Source organism: Cryptomeria japonica, chromosome 3 (genome assembly GCF_030272615.1).
Source record: "Cryptomeria japonica chromosome 3, Sugi_1.0, whole genome shotgun sequence".
Classification (NCBI taxonomy): domain Eukaryota; kingdom Viridiplantae; phylum Streptophyta; class Pinopsida; order Cupressales; family Cupressaceae; genus Cryptomeria; species Cryptomeria japonica.
Window position 1 is genome coordinate 639,959,744 of NC_081407.1, and position 19,806 is coordinate 639,979,549.

The following is a 19,806-nucleotide window of genomic DNA, read 5'->3' on the forward strand; positions in this document are numbered from 1 at the left end:
TAACATACAGGACCAAATAATCTTGAGTCAAGACTTGGAGCTTGATTGTCACCTTCAACCCAGCAATGACCCTCGGGAATTTTCACTACATCATGTGTTCCAGGCACACTTACCCAATCACCTTGCAGGGCTACCAGTCTCTTTACAAATCGCTCATTACGCTCATATGGAGATCTAACATTTGGTAATATTTTGTTAGTTTCAATGCAATTTATTCTTGATTGTACATCATACATAGAACCATGTCCAGAACCGTATCAAAAATCAAAAAAATCAATTGCATGATATTTGTCCTACTAAATAATTATCATTTGTGAAAAACATGCTAATTTTCAACTTATGTAAGAAATACCACCTGAATATAACCACATCACCACGAGAAAACTTGTATTTTTCTAAACAAAATTTCTCCAGCAAAACAAAGTCTCCTTCCAATGATCCAAATAGATTACTAGAACCAGGATTCAATGTAGGTTGCATGGAAGCACCCTTAATTGCAACAAAACTTGCATATCTGTCTGATATTGCTAGACCAATTACTAGACCAGTCAATGACTGCTTTGACAGCATCCATAACAAATCCAATGCTCCCATATTACCTAGTTGTATTGAAGCTGCATTCTCTCAGACCTCAAATCTGCACACCATAAATCAATTTCAGGAAAAAACAGCATAATCCTTTTCAACAAGCTAAACTAATTTATTAACTACTTAGCCTAGGTAATTCATAAGTCACCCTGCAATGCAAATTAATCATGTAATATACTTCTCTGACTCTGAGGAGCTTGAATGTTCCTTCAAAAGAGTAGATAAAACACAAGTATGTCAATGATTTGTACATTTTGAATTCAATGTGAATATTTCTTCTACCTAAACACAAGTCAAGTAATAAATTATTTTCAAATTCAAAGTTATTAGAAACATAGATGCAATATGTTTAAGGGGTCATCAATTTTAAAAAGTTTAGGATGTCGGAATGCATTCATAATAGCATAGATATCTTAAATACTTCTATATAAAAGACCTTGAAAGATAGCAAATAATCTTAGTTAACACTTTGAATCCAGATTCAAGTACATTGGTACTGTAACACACACACACATTCATATTTGCAGCCTAAACATAGAGATTAAGTTCAAAATACCACATACCATGCATATAATAAACAAAAGCACCATAAAAATTAAAAATACTACTTCAATGTCAATTGGTCAAACTCAAATGTCATGATAGATATTAATTGTTCAATATTAAAATGATAAAATCAGCAATCAATGTCATATAGTCTTCATAAAGATCATATTCAACATTATTGACATTAGATGATGTAGGTGAATTAGAAGAACCACAAAAAGTGTCACAAACACTCAACACTTAAAGTATGTTGGCTATTTGACGACTCAAAAAAAGAAGATTGTTGGGAAGGAGAAGCATCCAAGTCAATATGCTCTAGCTCTACATCTCGCAACTTCATTGCCCTTCCTTCTTGTTATTTTATTTGTGCAAAAGAAGGCACAAGTTTGGATGCACATACAATAACTCCTTTTCCTTCCTAAGTGGATCTAGTTCTGCTCAATGGAATATGTACTCTAGTTCCACAAAGTTACAAAGTTATAGTTATAAATTTGTAAAAGAAACTTCAAAGTTGAAAAATAAGATTCATAATAAAAAGATATTCAAATTTCAAGATTTTTTTATAGCAAAAAAAACTTATAATAAATCTTTAATCACAAGATGCTATAGGTGTTTCGCTTTGAATGTTTGTCTACAGACACAACACCAATTGCATGAGAAGCACACAAGAAATACTGAGAAGGGCGGAAGGGGGTGAATCAATATTTCTGAATTTTTCAAATTTTAAATGCATGAAACCATATGAAACATAAAGAAAACAACTATCAAAAAACAAACACCAAGATTTCTTGTGGAAAACCCTTTCGGGTAAAAAACCATAGCATCAAATAGCTTTCATTAACATAAATGAGCACCAACCCAATGATACAAAAAAGAGCTTCAACTCACAGAGGGCATCAACCCTTCCAAAACTCAAACTTTTCAAATCTGAAGCACCAACTTCACACACCAGAAGCATCAACTTTGTATATTAGAAGCACCAACTCTGTTCTTTCAGAAAAACACTCTCAATTCTACCTGATTAATACTGCTGAGAAATATAATTTTAATCACTCTGCTGTTATCAGGAATTTGCAAACTGAACAGATTTTTTCAAAGACCACTCACAAACAAACCGAAACAAACTTCTTAATGCATCCCCCAAGCAGCTATCGGAAGTTCAGAAATCACAATTAACCAAAGCTGACACTCTATCTATAATATATGTCATGGTGGCCCAAGACAAATGGCCTCAGCATAAATCATGCTAATACATTGTCATTGATTTCAAAGAACAATCGATTCCTTCCTTATTTCTCCCTTACGGCACCTCTACGTTATGAACAAACTTTATTCCAATATCGCACGTCCTTTTCAATCTTTGGGATAACCAAATATTTGTCTTTGTTCATTGCGTTTTCAGACTGGTGAAGATTCACAACCCCACATGTACGATATAGGCATACTAGTAATTTTTTGAAAAACCACACCTGTGCGTTACACATTTAGTCTCCAAAAATCACACTATATATAAATATCACTTTCAATGTGATTTTTGTTTCTAAAACAACTCCACTACCTCTCCACTCTTGCAGCTTTATTCCCTTTTTTGCAACATAACCATGACAAATCTCTGACCTCACAGAAAATGGATTCTAAAAATGAATTCATTCTGAATCATTATTTAATAACTTCATACCTCTGCATTATAAATATGCTCTCACTAAATCACATCCCTCATCCACAAGACAATAGACATAACACATTTGAAAATAGAGTTGAGACAAGTTAATGCTGAATACGTTATGAAGAACATTGTCGCCACTTCAACCCATACTTTGCAAATAAGTCTAAACATTTATACCATGGCATAGAAGGATATTCGATGCATTACACTTGGCCACCATATTAAAAAAAATATAAAAGTTGATCCTTTTGAAAATCCAAATGATTACATGGCAAAAAATCTGATATAGTAGTTGACATATTGACAAGCAAGCTCACAACTAGCTTAAGCAGACATATAACCAGCTGAAGCAGGCATACACACAGCTCAAGCAAGCAACCAAGCACCTCAAACAAAACTTGTCCAACATTCAACCTTGACATCAATGGCAAAATCTGCAACAAACTCCCCCTTTGTCATAATGGCAACTCCTTCTGCAACAACTTGAAACCAAGAAAACAATGTTGTTCCCCCTAAAAGACTACTCCCCCTTTGACATCAATGACTGATTCAATCTACAAAAACTGAAATGGGGCATCAAATGAAGCAATAAACACTCCCCCTAAATAAGACAACTTTTCAATGATGGAGTGAAACCACTCCTAACTTCTGTCTCAACCTTTCAAATGTATCTCTTGGCAAAGGCTTAGTGAACAAATCTGCAATCTGATCTTTAGTAGAAACTAGAAACAAATTCCAACTTAACCTCCTAATTACTGACCTGTTCTCTTAAGAAATGGTACTTTATAGGAATATGCTTAGTTCTAGAGTGCAAAATAGGATTTTTAGATATATTAATGGCACTCATATTATCAGAAACGATAGATATAGGATGGCTGAAATCTACCTTAATATCTCTTAATGTCTGCTTCATCCAAAGGACCTGTGTGCAACAAGACACTGCTTCAATAGTAGATAGAGAGATAGATGCTTGCTTTTTACTAAGCCAAGAAACTAAACAACTCCCAAGGAAGAAAGCACCTCCACTTGTGCTCTTCCTATCATCAACTGAGCCACCCCAATCTGCATTTGTATAAGCTGTAAGTGTGAAATCATTGCCTTTAGGATACCAAAGCCTGTAGTCCATAGTACCCTTGAGATACTTGAAAATTCTTTTAACAACATGAACATGAGTCTCTTTGGGAGTAGCCTGGAATCTAGCAACATATCCAACAGCTTGCATTATATTAGGTCTAGTGGCTGTAAAATAAAATAAATTGCCTATCATAGATCTGTAAAGTGTTTGATTAGCATCTAAAGACTCATCATCCTTACTAAGTTTGCAACCAATTACCATAGGAGTACTTACAGGGGTACAATTTGTTGTGACGTCTTCACACATCGCCCCATTGAAAACGGAGACCCCCACTTTTTGCTTAGGCTTAGGTGTTTAGTTAGGTTGTCATAGCTTGGTAAGTTTAGTAGCTATTAACCCTTGCCTATGAGGAGTGAATGTCTTGTCAAGTCCGGATTGAGGTTGTGTTGTCAATCTTGTCAAGGTGGTTAATGTTACTGAAAGTTGTCAATTTGCAAATTAAAGGGCATCAGGGGTTTGAGAGGGGCATGAGATAGGGTTTTGACAATGAAAGATGAAGTTTTGAATCATGATATGCCTTAGAGATAAAAATTTGGTAAAATTTAGTTTCAACATCTTGACAAAACTTTGGAAAGCAAATGGATTGCAAAGGTCCCCTAATCTGGCCGATCATGTTTGCAAAGCTAAGTTAGTCGATCAAGTGGAGAGGTTCAAAAGGAGTTGATTTGGCTGATCAAATTCAGAAGTTGCAAAGACATTCAAATTGGCCGATCATGGTGTAGAGTTGCAAAGGTGGCTTAGAAATCCACTTTAAGTGTTGAGTGGCAAAGCTCCCTTCAAAATCCGCCTTCTAGCAAATATGGCAAAGGTCATTCAAAATGCCACCCTCAACCTATGTTGCAAAGATCATTCAAAAAGCTGCCCAGGTCTGCATATGACAAAGCTCCCTCCAAAATCCGACCAAGTGATGAGATGGCAAAGCTTCCTCCAAAATCCAACCAAGTGCATATGGCAAAGCTCCCTCCAAAATCCGATTAAGTGTTGTGATGCAAAGGTGTCACAAAAAGCCACCCATGAGGATGACTTGCAAAGGTGGTACAAAAATCCGTCTTGACCATAAATTGCAGAGGTGCTCTAAAAAGACACCTTGACCATAACACGCAAAGGCATTGTCAAAAGCCGCCATGGTGAAAACTTGCAAAGCTACCTCAAAATGCCACCCCAATCATGAAGTTGCAAAGCTCCCTCAAAATGCCACCACTAGCAAATGTTGCAAAGGCCCTTCAAATTGCCGCCAAGAGAAGGAGTTGCAAAGGTGCCTTTAAATGCCGCCTCTAGGCAAAACTTGCAAAGGGGTCTCAAAAAGCCGCCATGATGTCAAGATGCAAAGGTGCTCTCAAAATCCGCCATGATCAAGTATTGCAAAGGTCTCCTTAAAAGCCACCTTGGTAGTAAGTTGCAAAGATGGTTGATTTACCCAACCCAAGTTGAGACTTGCAAAGGTTCCCCTAAAATCCGCCTTGAATTTGAATTGCAAAGGTATTAAGAAAAGCCACCTTGATAGCAAATCTTGCAAAGCTACCTTAAAAATCCGCCAAAGTTGTAAAGATCAAAAAAATCAAAAAATCATGAACAAAATATATGCAAGTCAGCTAATAACCTAAGTGATGAGTGCTCACCAATCAAAAGGCAAATTCAAATGTTTTTTTTCTAAGGTGCAAGTCAGCCCATGGGGAGAAGAGATGAACATATACATCTCTAGCTTTAACGCCTATATAAGAAGGTGTTCTTGTTCATTTCAAAAGGCATCGTTCAAGACAATCAGCTCTGCAAATTCAGGAAGCCAGCGAACTTCATCGAGCAATTTTCAGATTTGCATCTCCAAACAACATTTTTTGAAGGGCGAATTCTCTCTACATTAGTGATTTTAACAAGAGATTTTGATCATTTCATTTATCAAAATGCATTCTCAAGGAAGACGAGATTGATTTGAAGATCTTTTATCCTAACTTAGGAGCATTTTCAAGTTCGATTGGAAGACAACCTAGACAAAATTTGGTGAAATTTTGCATATCATCAAACCTGAATTTGGTGAATTTCTTTAGCTAGGGCATTCTGTTTCGAGCATAATTTGATCAGATTACAAGTCAAGCAACATCAGTTCCAGCTTTGGGAGACTAATGACCATATTTGAAAAGATTTTATGAAGCATAAGTTTTGTGTAATATTGTTTTCATTTCCGGTGTTTTGATTAAGATTATGTTCTTTTTCAGGTCTAGTGCAAGGAGTGAATGCGAGGAATGATGGAAGAAGATTCAAACATTGCAAAGATGAAGGGCTTGGATTCAACAAGAAGACAATATCAAAACAAGGTTAGCGCTACAAAGAGGTGCTTAAGTAAGGAATCAAAGACAGTTTAACATCAAGATCAAGTTCGAGACTTGCAATGCAAAGATCAAAGTCAAGACCTTGGAGCATGAAAGAAAGATAACTTACAGTTTTACAATCTTGAACTTCCTTCAGGAATTTAAGAACCAAACATTGAAAAGTTAACCCCGGCAAGGTGCACCATTCATCAAGTGTATCATGTACAAAGGACGATCAATCAAGGTTATCACACAGTCTACATCAAACATGATCAAGGAAATGGGTAGTTTCAGAAGAGTTAATCAAAGTTTGTCAAATAATACCGATGCTTCTCATCATCATCACATTGAGCAAACTGGATAATGTTGAGTATCAAGAGATATTACTCAATACTCATTCATGATGATGAATCAAGTCTACAAGCAAATTGAGATGGCATCCTAGTCATCATTCCACCAATCAGAGGAATTCCACATCAGCAAGTCCAAGTTCAATGAATTTGCTTCATTTCATGGTGGAGCAAGTGACACATGACGCCTCATCAAATACTATTTTATGTACCTAACCTCAATTCTCATTGGTTAGAAATCAAGATGGACATATGTTCAATTCATTGTAATAATCTTATTAGCCAAAAGGAAGTTTGTTATAACAAACCCTAATTAGGGTTTTCATCTTGTAATCTCAACCATTGATCTCAAATCGATCAGAGCCTTTGAATTGTAATGAGCTCTCTATATAAGGCTCAAACTTCTCATTTGTAAAAGTTAATAGATAGTGGATAGTTAATAGTGAATAGAGGTTAATAGCGAATAGTAGATAGCAGTTAGAGTAGAATAGGGGGAGAAGGCAGAAATTGTTGCCTAAGTTGTAAATAAACTTCCTTTTCATTGAAGCTATGGTGGAATGTGTTGTTTCTTTACAAGTGCATGGTTTCTTGTTGGATCTTCAAGTTAGATGATGAATAATTAGATGAATGAAAGGAATTGTGTATTGTTCATGGTGAAACTCCTAATCCATACCACTAGCAGTTTGTTGATTGCAAATTTGCCTTGTGTGGTCAACTGGAAGACTTGAATGGGCTCAAGTTCAATTGTTATTCAATCATTGATATGCATTTAATTAATAGTGTCTATGCTTGGTAACGATTTGAAAATCATCTAATTTCCTTAGAAGATTGCACTAAGCTTTGTGGAGTTGTTGCTTCGCATGTCAAAGCAAGGCCTAGTCGAGTTTCACCAAAGATTGCCCATTGTTCCTACATTACTAGACTTCCTCAACCCTTTCCCTTTTGCCCTTTTTTCAAACTCAAGCTAGTTTAGAATAAAAAGCATCACAATATTGCAACATCAGATGATCAAGTTCCAACAATTCAAGCATTCATGTACAATGTAAGTCCCCTTAAATTACCAGCAATCACATCAACCATTGAGCTTATCCACACGTCATGACCCGACATAGAGAACCTTTGAGTTATCTCAAATGATCCTTGTGCGAACCTTCAGCATTTGAGAGACTTTGTTCAAGAGAGGATAAGATACCTTGGTATTTTATTCTATGTTCGTATATGCATGAAAAACACATCAACACAGTCCTCCATTTTAAACCTTTTTAACATCTCTCTAATGTATTTAGTTTGGGAAATAAATATACCTTCCTTAGATTGATGAATTTGCAGCCCAAGGAAGAAGGATAATTCTCTCAACATAGACATTTCAAATTCCATCTTCATGTTGGTAGCATAAACCTTACAAATTTGTTCACAATTACTCCCAAATATCAAATCATCAACATAAACAACTACAATCAGCATGTGATTACCTTCTTCTTTCACATACAAGTTGTTGTCCACTATTCCTCTTTTGAAACCTTGTTGTTGTAGATAACAGTCCAGCCTATCATATCAAGCACGTGGTGCTTGTTTAAGGCCATAAAGAGCCTTTTTCAGCTTGCACATATAATTCTCATTTTTTGATAGCACAAATCCATCAAGTTGTTCTACATAAACTTCTTCATTTAGATTACCATTCAAAAAGGCAAATTTGACATCCATTTGGAAAACTTTAAAATCTTTCAAAGAACCAAAGGCTAAAAGCATTCTGATTGCTTCTAGACAAGCAACAAGAGCAAAAGTTTCATCGAAATCAATACCTTCTACCTGGACATATCCTTTACACACAAGCCTTGTCTTGTTTCTCACAACTTGGCCATCTTCGTTCAACTTGTTCCTGAATACCCATTTTGTACCAATCACATTCTTGTCCTTAGGCCTTGGGACAAGTTCCCAAGTTCCACTCTTTTGGATCTGATCTAAGTCTTCCTTCATAGCAACTACCTAAGACTTGTCTTTTGCTGCCTCTTCAAAGCTTTTTGGTTCAATCATGAACAACAAGGAGATGTCTTCATCCTCATTATAATTCACATTCCTTCTTGTTGCTCTAGGTTTGTCCACTTGCAAAATCTGATTGATTGGATGACTCTTTTGAACAAATTTTGAAGAAGTCTTTAGAGCTGTTCTGATTGTGGTCCTATTTTGATCATGGGAAGGTGTATGTCCAGCTGATATATCTGTTGTTCCTAACTGATTTGTCTGCTGCTTCACTATCTAGATGTGCATCAACTCCTTCAATTTGACTATTTTAAGAAGTATTTCCAGCATTATTACTTGTTCTCCCCACTTGCATACTAGAAGAAGGTTGCTGAGAAGGTTGCTGATCAGCACTTTCAGCTTCACCATTTTGCAAATTATCATCACAACCTTGCAACTTTTTAGAGGAATTAGAAATCTCATGAACTCTAACATTAGTACTTCCAACAATTTTATGCAATCTCTTGTTAAAACATTTATAAGCTCAGTTACCGGGTTCACCGGTTTTGGCCTCCAAACGCAAACCGGGTTTGCGTGAGTCCGGGTTCAGGTCCGTGTTGGGTTCTCCCTGGGATTGGCCAGGGTTCACCCTTTTGACTATGGGTTCTCTCTGGGTTCGCCTAACCCAAAGAGAACCCACAGTCAAAATGGTGAACCCTGGCCGGACCCGAGCGAACCCATGGGCTGGGCCAATCGAGTCACCAAAAAGTGACTTTTTCATATTAAAAAACTTTTTTTTTTTTGCCTTTTTGGGGCCAAAAACACTAATCCGCCCTTGCTAAATGCATTTGAGACCCAAAACAACTTCATTTGCTCATCTATTCTCTCTTGGTTTTATTTAGGCATTTTGAAGGGCAAGTATTATTTTCGAAGGAGATTGTTCGTGGAGTGCTTGACGAAGGTGGAGAGCTTACACAAAGGAGATTCAAGCACGTAAGGTAAGCATTTATCCCTATTCTTTGATCTTTTAACGAATTTTTTCAAGTTTTTGAAGAATTTTTTCAACTTATTTTTTCAAAATTTCTTTATAGAAAAAGATAAACAAGTTCTATTATTTTTTATAATGTTTTTTCATACTTAAATTAGCTTTTACATTGTGTAATATTGCATTTTTTTTTTTCTAATTTAAAAATGTTTAATTTCATATAATAGCAAAAAAACAAAATGGCAACAAGTTCGAGTTCAGTGGGTGGGGGTTACATCACAATAAACCAAAAATTTAAAGTTGATAGAGGATTTCCTTTATGGAATTATACTACAATGCGTCAACAACTTCTAGAGGTGGGGGATTTAAATGGGATTGTAATTTTTGTAAAACCAATTATAGGTGCTCGTATTATCAAGTGAGACGTCACTTTTGTGGCCCTATTGGGAAAGGGATTAAAATGTGCGAAGGGCAAGATGGGAATGGGTTGTCTGCAACACAAATAGCAGCATTCATTAAAGAGCAAGAAGATGTTCATCAAGCTATAGCAAGAGAAAAACTAAGAGCTAATCCATTTGCAAGCAAAACACCAATGACTTTACCTGATGATCCTAGAATACCAGAAAAGGTCCCCAATCACCCTTTCTTTAATTTACCCACTATGCAAGATGAAGTTGAAGTAGATAATTCCCATTCTCGCAAAAGAGGCTCATTGGAGAATGCATTCAAAATGGAATCAAGAGATGTTGTAGAGCTAAAAATTGCACATTGCCTCTATGCCAATGGTCTTCCTTTCAACTTGGTAAGATCACCATATTGGTGGGAGATGGTGACAGCAATCAGTGATGCACCTACTGGGTATGAAAAGGTGTGCACCACCATATTGGCAAAAAAGAAGAATTTTGTAGAGCAATCATTGAAACTGATTAAAGATTCTTGGGTTGAATTGGGTGTTTCTATTGTTTCTAATGGATGGAAGGATGCCAGAACCCGTCCATTGATAAATTTATTGCAATGTCCCCCAAAGGGGCAATGTTTTTTAAGGTAGTTGATTGTGAGGGGCAGCTCAAAGATGTAGAATAAATTTCCAGAATCCTCTTTGATTCCATAGATATGGTAGGACATGAAAATGTTGTCCAAGTCATCACAGACAATGCAAAGGTTTGTAGGGCTGCAGGTGCTTTGGTTGAACAAAGATATTCACACATTTTTTGGACACCATGCACCGTACACTCCCTCAACTTGGTGATGCAAGCAATTGGCACTCAAATAGAGTGGGTGAAGGATATCTACCAAGAGGGTGAGGAGATCCAAATGTTTGTGACAAACCACCATATGTCACAAGCCATTTTTAAGAGCTTCTCTAGGTTGGAATTGCTGAAGGTAAATTTAATTTATCTATTTAAATTTATTTATGCCATGTTTAATTTTATTTTATATTTTTTTTTAATGTGTTATTGACATATTTTTTACATGAACCTAGGTTGCTGAGACCCAATTTGCATCACATACAATAATGTTGAGACGTCTTTTGAAGGTGAAAGAGGCATTGAGTGCCATGGTTATTAGTAACCAATGTAGTATTTGGAAGCAATCAGATTCAGGGAGGGCCAATAAGGTTAGGGATTTAATCTTAAATCTCAATTGGTGGGATAATGTGCAATATGTATTGAATTTCATCGAGCCTATCATGAGTATGCTCAGGTATGCTAATACAGATGCAGCATGTTTGGCCGAAGTCTATGATGGCATGGACACCATAGTTGAAAAAATCAAAGTCATAATAGCACAAAGAGAGAAGGACCCCCAAGAAACATTTTTTTAAAGGGTGGAACAAATCATTCATCATCGATGGAACAAGGTGACCACGCCATTGCATCTCCTTGCACATGCTTTAAATCCCATTTACTATAGCAGTGAAGTACTTTCTTTGCTAGGGAGAACTAAACCTTATAGAGATGCTCAAGTTGCTAGTGGGTACAAGCGGGCATTTGCTAGACTCTACAGTGATCCTGAAGTGGTGGACAGTGTTAGGTAAGAGTTTGGTTTGTTTATCTCAGGAAGAAGTCATAGTCATTGTGCCATTAATGACCAATCCAAAATGGATGGAGTTACATGGTGGTACCTCCATGGTCAAGATTTTATGTTCCTCCAACCTCTTGCAATCAAGATACCATCACAAGTAAGTTTTTTTACTTTTAAATATTAACATTTGTATTGTAGAGTTTAGCTTTTAAGTTTTAAACAATCTTTAATTTATTTTGTATTTTTTTTTATTTTAAGTTTTGTTGGTTTTCTCTCCAATTTCAACAGGTTGCAAGTTCTTCCGCTGCTAAACGGAATTGGAGTGCATACTCCTTTTATCCACTCAGTGAACCGTAACCAGTTGGCTTCAAAAAGAGCAGAAAACTTGGTTTATATTCATTCCAATTTGCGTCTTCGAACACATAAGGGAAAACAATACAAGGAAGGGGCAATGAAGCTTTGGGATGTAACCCCTGAGTGTACCAACTTGGATGCAACTATTGATGATCTCGTTAGAATCACTTTAAATGATGATGATGAAATACCTATAGCTAATGGAGCTAGTGGGAGTGGCACTTGTTTGGGTTCAAATGATTTTTAGTTTGAACTTAGAGCAAATGATGATGATCTTGATCTAGATCCTTTTGATGATTGATGAACATTGAAGATAGAAGACAATTATTATTTTTGGTTGCCAATTTTGTAATTGTAATGATTTTCATTTGAATTTTGAACCTAGACATATATGAATCTATGATATGATACATTGATATATTTTATATGGTATATGAGTATATGACATAGTATGTAGTATGATATTATTGAAATTCTGAACTATCAATTGAAATGGCATTTGGCATTGATCAATGATGAAGTAGCATACTATTAAATGTATTTAGATTTGTAATTTTGTATATTTCTTTAAATTTTTGCATATATAATGTGTGTGTACGGACAAACCCAACCCACGAGCCCAAAAGGCAAAAAAAATATTTCCCGAACCCACGAACCGGGTTTTCCCCGAACCCGAACCGGTAACTTAGTTTATGAGCTTTACTCTTAGAAGAATATCCTAGAAAGATGCCCTCATCAGCTCTAAGATTAAATTTACCTAGATTGTCTTCATCTCTTTTAATGTAACAAGGGCTGCCAAAAACTTTGAAATGTCTAACAAATGTTGCCTTACCATTCCATAGTTCATATGGTGTTTTGTTGTGTTTTGCTCTAATCAGCCCTCTATTATGAATGTAGACAACTGTATGGACTGCTTCCTTCCAAAAACAATCACTCACTTTGAATTCATTCATCATACTTCGTGCCATCTCTTGGACTAATAAGTTCTTTCTCTCAACAACACCATTTTGTTGAGATGTTCTAGCAGCTAAATAATGTCTCTTAATTCCATACTTCTCACGAAAACTTATGAATTCATTGGATGTAAACTCTCCTCCATTGTTTGAACGTAGGCACTTGATTTTCAGACCTTTCTCATTTTCAACCAAAGCTTTAAAAGCTTTGAACTTTTCTAGAGCCTCTGATTTCTCCTTCAAGAAAGCAACCCAAGTCATATGTGAATAATCATCAATCAAAAGCATTAAATATCTTCACCTTGCATGCTTGTGGTTCTTGTGGGACCACACAAATCAGTGTGTATCAACTCTAGTGGTTTCGTGCTTGAATATTCCTTTGATTTGAAGCTCCTCCAAGTTTGTTTGCCTAGTTGTCATTCCTTGCATACAATATCAAAAGGTTTAGTGAGCTGAGGCATGTCTCTAACCATTTTTTCTGCTGATCTGAATGAGACTATCAAAGTTCTTGTGTCCCAATCCCCTGTGCCATAACCATGATGCATCAACTTGACTCAAACAACAACTCTCACTCTTAACATCATCAAGAATATACAAGTTATTTTCTGCCCTACTAGCATAGCAATGTGAACACCATCTTTACTAATTTTATAACAATTTGAACTGAAAATTAAACTGTCCCTAATCACATAACTAACTAACACTCAACAAGTTGTGATTCAGACCTTCTACAAACAGCACATTCTCAACTTTTGTTTTGCCATCATTCAACATAGGTGTACCTTTACCCGCTACCTTTGCAGATGAATTGCCTTTGAACCTTACCTTGCCTTCATTAGATTTCTTGAGAGTCAAGAACTTACTCTCATCTCCGGTCATATGTTTGGAGCAACCACTATCAACATACCAAATATCTTTCTCATTTTGTGCAAGAAGGGATGTTTGCACAACCAGGGATTCTATTTGAACTTGTTTCTCCTTCTTCCTCCAAACTTTGGTACTTTCCTTTGCTTTGTCCTTCGAGAAATCTGTCGTATCACTTTTGCAATCTCTTGCATTGTGACCAAAGTTATTGCATTTGTAACATACAACATTGTAATTTCTTAATGGCGCAAAACAGTTCCTACTCATAAATCTAAATCTGATATTATTTCTAGTAGACACTCTACAATTCATTGCTTTGTGTCCAAAATAATTACAAGCACAGCAATAACAATAAAAGAAAGAGTTATTAAACCTGGTCATTTGTGCTTGCCATGAGATTGGAGACTTCTTGAAAGCATTATGTTTGATTTTAGACTTTAAATCCTTTGAACTCCCACCAAAAACTATCTATTGTTCCTTATTTGCAGATTTAGAACATTGACCTTCTTCATGTCCAACTCCACCCTTATCAGAAGATTGCTTTTGTGAGCTCAAGATGTCATACAATGACATAGAACCTTTCTAATTTATACTCTCATGGTTCAGCAATGATGAAGATTTATCTAACCTTCTGAAAGAGACAATCTCAGCCTCCAGTTTCTCACAGCTTTCTTCCTTTAGCTTGATCTAATTTTTTAGTTCTTCACTCTTCTTAGCTTCCTCAATCTGGTTTTTCAAGTTATCTATGAGTTTCTTGGCATCATCAAGAGCTTGTGATTTCCTGATTATATCTTCACTTTCTTCTTTGAGCAATAGCTTCAAATTTAGATTTTTCTTATTGAGATTTTTAATCTCATTTAGAGCACCTAACAATTCTTGTTCAAGATCCACTTCTCCTTCTCCTTCATCAAAATCATCTTCATCTTCTTGATTTTCAGCATGAGCTTCTTCTAGGGCCATGAACAGAATCTCATCACTTAAGGATTCATATTCACTAGCATATGATGAACAACTTTCTTCCTTCGAATATAGACTCCTTTTAAATTTATGAGCCTTCTCCTCTTTTCCTCTATTTTTTGTTGTTGTATTTAGTTTTTTTCTCATAACTGTTGTCATCAAGAGATGGACATTTAGCAGCAAAATGTTAGCAGCAAAATGTCCTGCCTTTCCACAATTAAAACACTTGAGAGGCATCTTCTTCTTGCATTTGCCGGAATCCTTCTTCATCTTTCTCATGAACAATGCTTCTTCTGAATCAGAATCATCATCCGAATTGTCACTTGATACTGGCTCCTTTTGTTTGCCTTTCTTTGATGCCTTGAAGGCAGTCTCCCTCTTCGATGAAGATTCAGTGTTCATCCTCATCTCATAAGCTGTCAATATACCATGAAGTTTGTCAATAGACATTTTGTCAAGGTCAACCATTTCTATAGCTGAAATTTTTGCATCAAATCTTAAAGGTAAAGATCTTAAGATTTTCTAAATAACAATCTTGTCATCAATCTTTTCACCTAGACCCTTAAGAGAGTTCACAACTGCATCAACACTCAAAAAGTAAGCAGCCACATTTTCATTCTCTTTCATCTTCAAACTTTCAAACTGCATTCTATGAGTCTGAAGTTTGGCTTTCTTGACTTTTTCATCTCTTTCATATGCGTTTTGGAGTTGTCCCATGTGGCTTTAGTTGTATCACGGTGCATAACCTTCACAAACTTTGTCTCGGATACTCCACACAACATTGCATTCATAGCTTTGGCATTGCTTTCAAAACCTTTCTTTCCAGTATAACTGGCAACTACGTTGTTCCAAACATCAAAACCAAGAGACATATGATAAGTTTTCATCTGCACACACTAGAAAGCATAATTCAAGCCATCAAATAGGGGTGCTTTATTAGGTGCAAGAGCGGTCATCTTGTGTGCTGATAGGACCAACCACCAAGCTTTTAAGCTCTATTCTGAAGGTAACTGCACTGATACCAATTGAGAGGCGCACAAGAAATACTGAGAGGAAGAGGGGGGAAGCTGTGAATCAATATTTCAGAATTTTTCAAATTTTAAATGCATGAAACCATATGAAACATAAAGAAAACAACTATCAAAACACAAACACCAAGATTTCTCGTGGAAAACCCTTTCGGGTAAAAAACCACAGCATCAAATAGCTTTCATTAACATAAATGAGCACCAACCCAATGGTACAAAAAAGAGCTTCAACTCACAGAGGGCATCAACCCTTCCAAAACTCAAACTTTTCAAATCTGAAGCACCAACTTCACACACCAGAAGCATCAAGTTTGTATGTTAGAAGCACCAACTCCATTCTTTCTAGAAAAACACTCTCGATTCTAGCTGATTAATACTGCTTAGAAATATAATTTTAATCACTGTTGTTCATAGGAATTTGCAAACCAAACAGATTTTTTCAAAGACCACTCACAAACAAATTGAAACAAAATTCTTAATGCATCCCCCAAGCAGCCATAGAAAGTTCAAATATCACAATTAACCAAAGCCGACACTCTAATTGTAATATCTGTCATGGTGGCACCAAGACAAATGGCCTCAACAGAAATCGTGCAAATACATTGTAATTTATTTTAAAGAACAATCGATTCCTTCCTTATTTCTTCCTTATGCCTCTACGTTATGAACAAACTCTATTCCAATATTGCACATCTTTTTCAATCTTTGTGATATCCAAATATTTGTCTCTATTCATTGAGTTTTCAGACTGGTGAAGATTTGCAACCCCACATGCACGATATAGGCATGCTATTAATTTTTGAAAAACCACACCTGTGCATTACACATTTATTCTCCAAATATCACACTATATATAAATATCACTTTCAATGCGATTTTTGTTTAAAAAATGGCTCCACTATCTCTCCACTCCCACATCTTTATTCCCTTTTTCACAACATAACCATGACAAATCTCTGATCTAGCAGATAATGGATTCTAAAAACAAATTCATTTTGAATGAGTTATTTAATCTTCATACCTTGGCATTAAAAATATGTCCTCACTAAATTGCATCCCTCATCCACACGGCAATAGACATAACACATTTGAAAATAGAGTTGAGAAAGGTTAATGCTGAATACATTATGAAGAACATTGTTGCCACTTCAACCCATACTTTGCAAATAAGTCTAAACATTTAATCATGGCATTGAAGGATATTCGATGCATTACACTTGGTCACCATATTAAAAATAAATAAAACTTGATCCTTTTGAAAATCCAAATGATGACATGGCAAGAAATCTGATATAGTAGCTGACATATTAACAAGCAAGCTCACAACTACCTTAAGCAGACACATAAGCAGCTGAAGTAGGCATACACACAGCTCAAGCAGGCAACCAAGCACCTCAAACAAAACTTGTCCAACATTCAACCTTGACATCAATGACAAAATCTGCAACATATCAAGAATCCTTCCTATACTTGTCACAAAGAGTGAAGATACCTTGACCATTGGTGAATACAAAATGAGCATACTCTTCATAACTACATCTTCCAAATCAAGATCAAGGAAGAGTCTATCAAATACTAGCCTGTACCCTTCACTAAATTTCACATCTTTGAATGGTGCAATCCTCCTTGGCAAAAAAGGATCTCAATGCTAGAATATATCGAAGTCAAAGAAAAGGCACGAAATCGTAGTGAAGTGATCATTTTGTTCCATCACTCAATAAGAATCCTTTGCACCTATTGAAGTTGTTTTTTCATGATCTTGCTCTTTCTCACTTGTGACGGTCTTTATCTTCTCAATCATTGACTTGATGCCATCATATACCTCTCCCACATATAGCTTATCTATGTCAGTATAACAAATTATACACAAGATTATGCTCACTGAATCTAAGAAAATATTCCATATCATCAGGGCTAAATATCATCGAAGATCATCTATTTAATATTTGTTATCCTTACTAATGGATTGCCTTCATACAAACCAATGTTGGCTAATGACCATGCTAGCAAGTGCCTCCCACACCTTTAAAAGCCATCTCAAGACATTTGTGTTGTACGTAAATGGATTCTCAACAAACTATTCAAAAATGAAAATAAAATAAAAACATAAACAAAGAAAAGATACTTATGTTTTAGAAAAAAGTATTAAAATGAAACAAATTTGTATTGTTTCACTTACCTTCAACAAATCCAATTTGAAGAATGATCTAAATGTCGGTGCAACCTATAGTGGTTGGTGAGAGCATTTTAATATCTTCAACCTCAACACACACATGTTTGACCCAATTTGTTGCCAATCTTTTGTAGCATGAGATTGACGAACAAACAGCATAAAGTGTCCAAAAGATGCGGGAATAGCTTCCCTCGAACAACAAACAAACCACTATAACTTTTGTGTCTTTTGCTTGGACAGCATTACAAAGCCCCACTTCCTTATTGAACTCTACAAGGATGTCAAGAATAAATCGTGCATCCTTTATCTGCCCCTCAAGATGCACGACTTTCAAAAACATTCCCCCTTTAGGCACATTGCATCGACCAAGGACTGATTTTTGGCACTTCAAACTTGAGAAAAACTTGGTAAAAACTGATCAATAACCCAAAATGCCATTCCATGCTTCAAACACACTAACAACTATCTATTTCCCTACATTGCCTTGGAATGATCATTGATAGATTTAAAATGCATACAACTATTTTTCTTGTTTTTTCATTTTCAATTTTTGCTTTTGTTTTCTTTCATTTTAGTTTTGTTCTAGGTTTCATTTTTTTATTTTTGTTTCTTTCTACTACATTTTGCTTTCTTTCAAAGACAAGGATTGAAATTTTTAAAATTCTTGCTTTTTATTTTTGCTAGGGTTTCCAACTTTGCAATGAAATCAAGATGCAATCCAATAACAGCCATAGCAGTACCAAATCTAGGCACCCTTTTTAGAAACATGGAAGAGCCTGAAATGGTGGTACGCATTTTTCTAATGAAAAGAGGCATCAAGTGCCTCAAATATCACCTTGCTCAAATTGTGGCCAAGATGTGAAGTTGTAAAGTGCTCAAGAACCTAAGGTTACATGAGAGATGACAGTTCTACTTTCTAACTACAAGGAGGAAAACTAGAAAAGAAGACAACAAAGATAGTGCAGCTAAATAGTAAATTAATGGGGTGTTGTCTTAGTCCACAAATGTGGAGCTTATCCACTACATAGGATTATAACCTGTTGCATTCATAGGGCTTCTTTGTTCCTCGTAATATTCCCAAAGTGCAAACTTTGCTCTAAGCTGTTGCTTGGATTGGCTGCCACAATTTTTTGATTTTATAATGACATACTATTTCATATTGCAGGGAGCACGTATTTAACTATGCCCTTGTTAGAGAAGGCTATGAAAAATACTAAGGTGATCATAAAAGATCAAAACAGAATTTGGCACAAAAATAGCTATAATTTGTGGAACATATATTTACCTTTGAAGGAAGAAGTTAAAAGAATAAATGATTTTGCTATTGAGAAATATGGACAGTGGTATAGCAAAAACTTTATACACAAAATAATATATAGCTTGTCATTCTTTCATTCAAAACATATTACATATATATAGGAGTTCCATATCCTATTTTATAGGAAACCTCCTGAACTACTTTCCTTATTATGTTGAGTTGTTTTAACAACTAAACATACGTATCACTAATCAAATAACTTATTGAACAAACCTTACGACTATTAACAATATTAAGTTGTTTATTAACAACTTAATATTATGGCACCAACTTATTTTATGCATTCTAATATTACTAGCACCTAAATGTGAACACTAATTCCCAACACCCTCCCTACCCTCCCTTAGTGTGAACATGAGGTGAAAGTACAACACAGTACTTGATGACCACACAGTAGCTCATCATAAGATATGAGTAGGGACATACACATCTACCCATGAGAAGCAATAGTGGAACTAGTCTCACTACGCTCACTATTCTTTCATCCAAGGGATAGGGACAAACACATCTATCCATGGATCCAAGGATAGGGACTAACACATCTATCCAAGGTCTTACATCAATTTTGGATAGGGACAAACACATCTACCCAAAAATAA

At 35.8% G+C, this 19,806-nt stretch overlaps 1 protein-coding gene across 2 annotated transcripts in view; it reads right to left on the bottom strand.

Annotated features, from left to right (window-relative positions):
* The window catches only part of LOC131050168 (uncharacterized), a 63,300-nt gene that overhangs the window by 35,763 nt on the left and 7,731 nt on the right, over positions 1-19,806 (bottom strand). For both annotated transcript variants that reach the window (XM_057984355.2, XM_057984364.2), the window contains exons 2-3: positions 356-637; positions 9-174 (exon numbers count right to left, since the gene is read on the bottom strand). In XM_057984355.2, coding sequence (XP_057840338.1) covers positions 9-174; positions 356-594 — 405 coding nt within the window. In that variant the 5' untranslated portion in view covers positions 595-637. The remainder of the gene's footprint in view (positions 1-8; positions 175-355; positions 638-19,806) is intronic.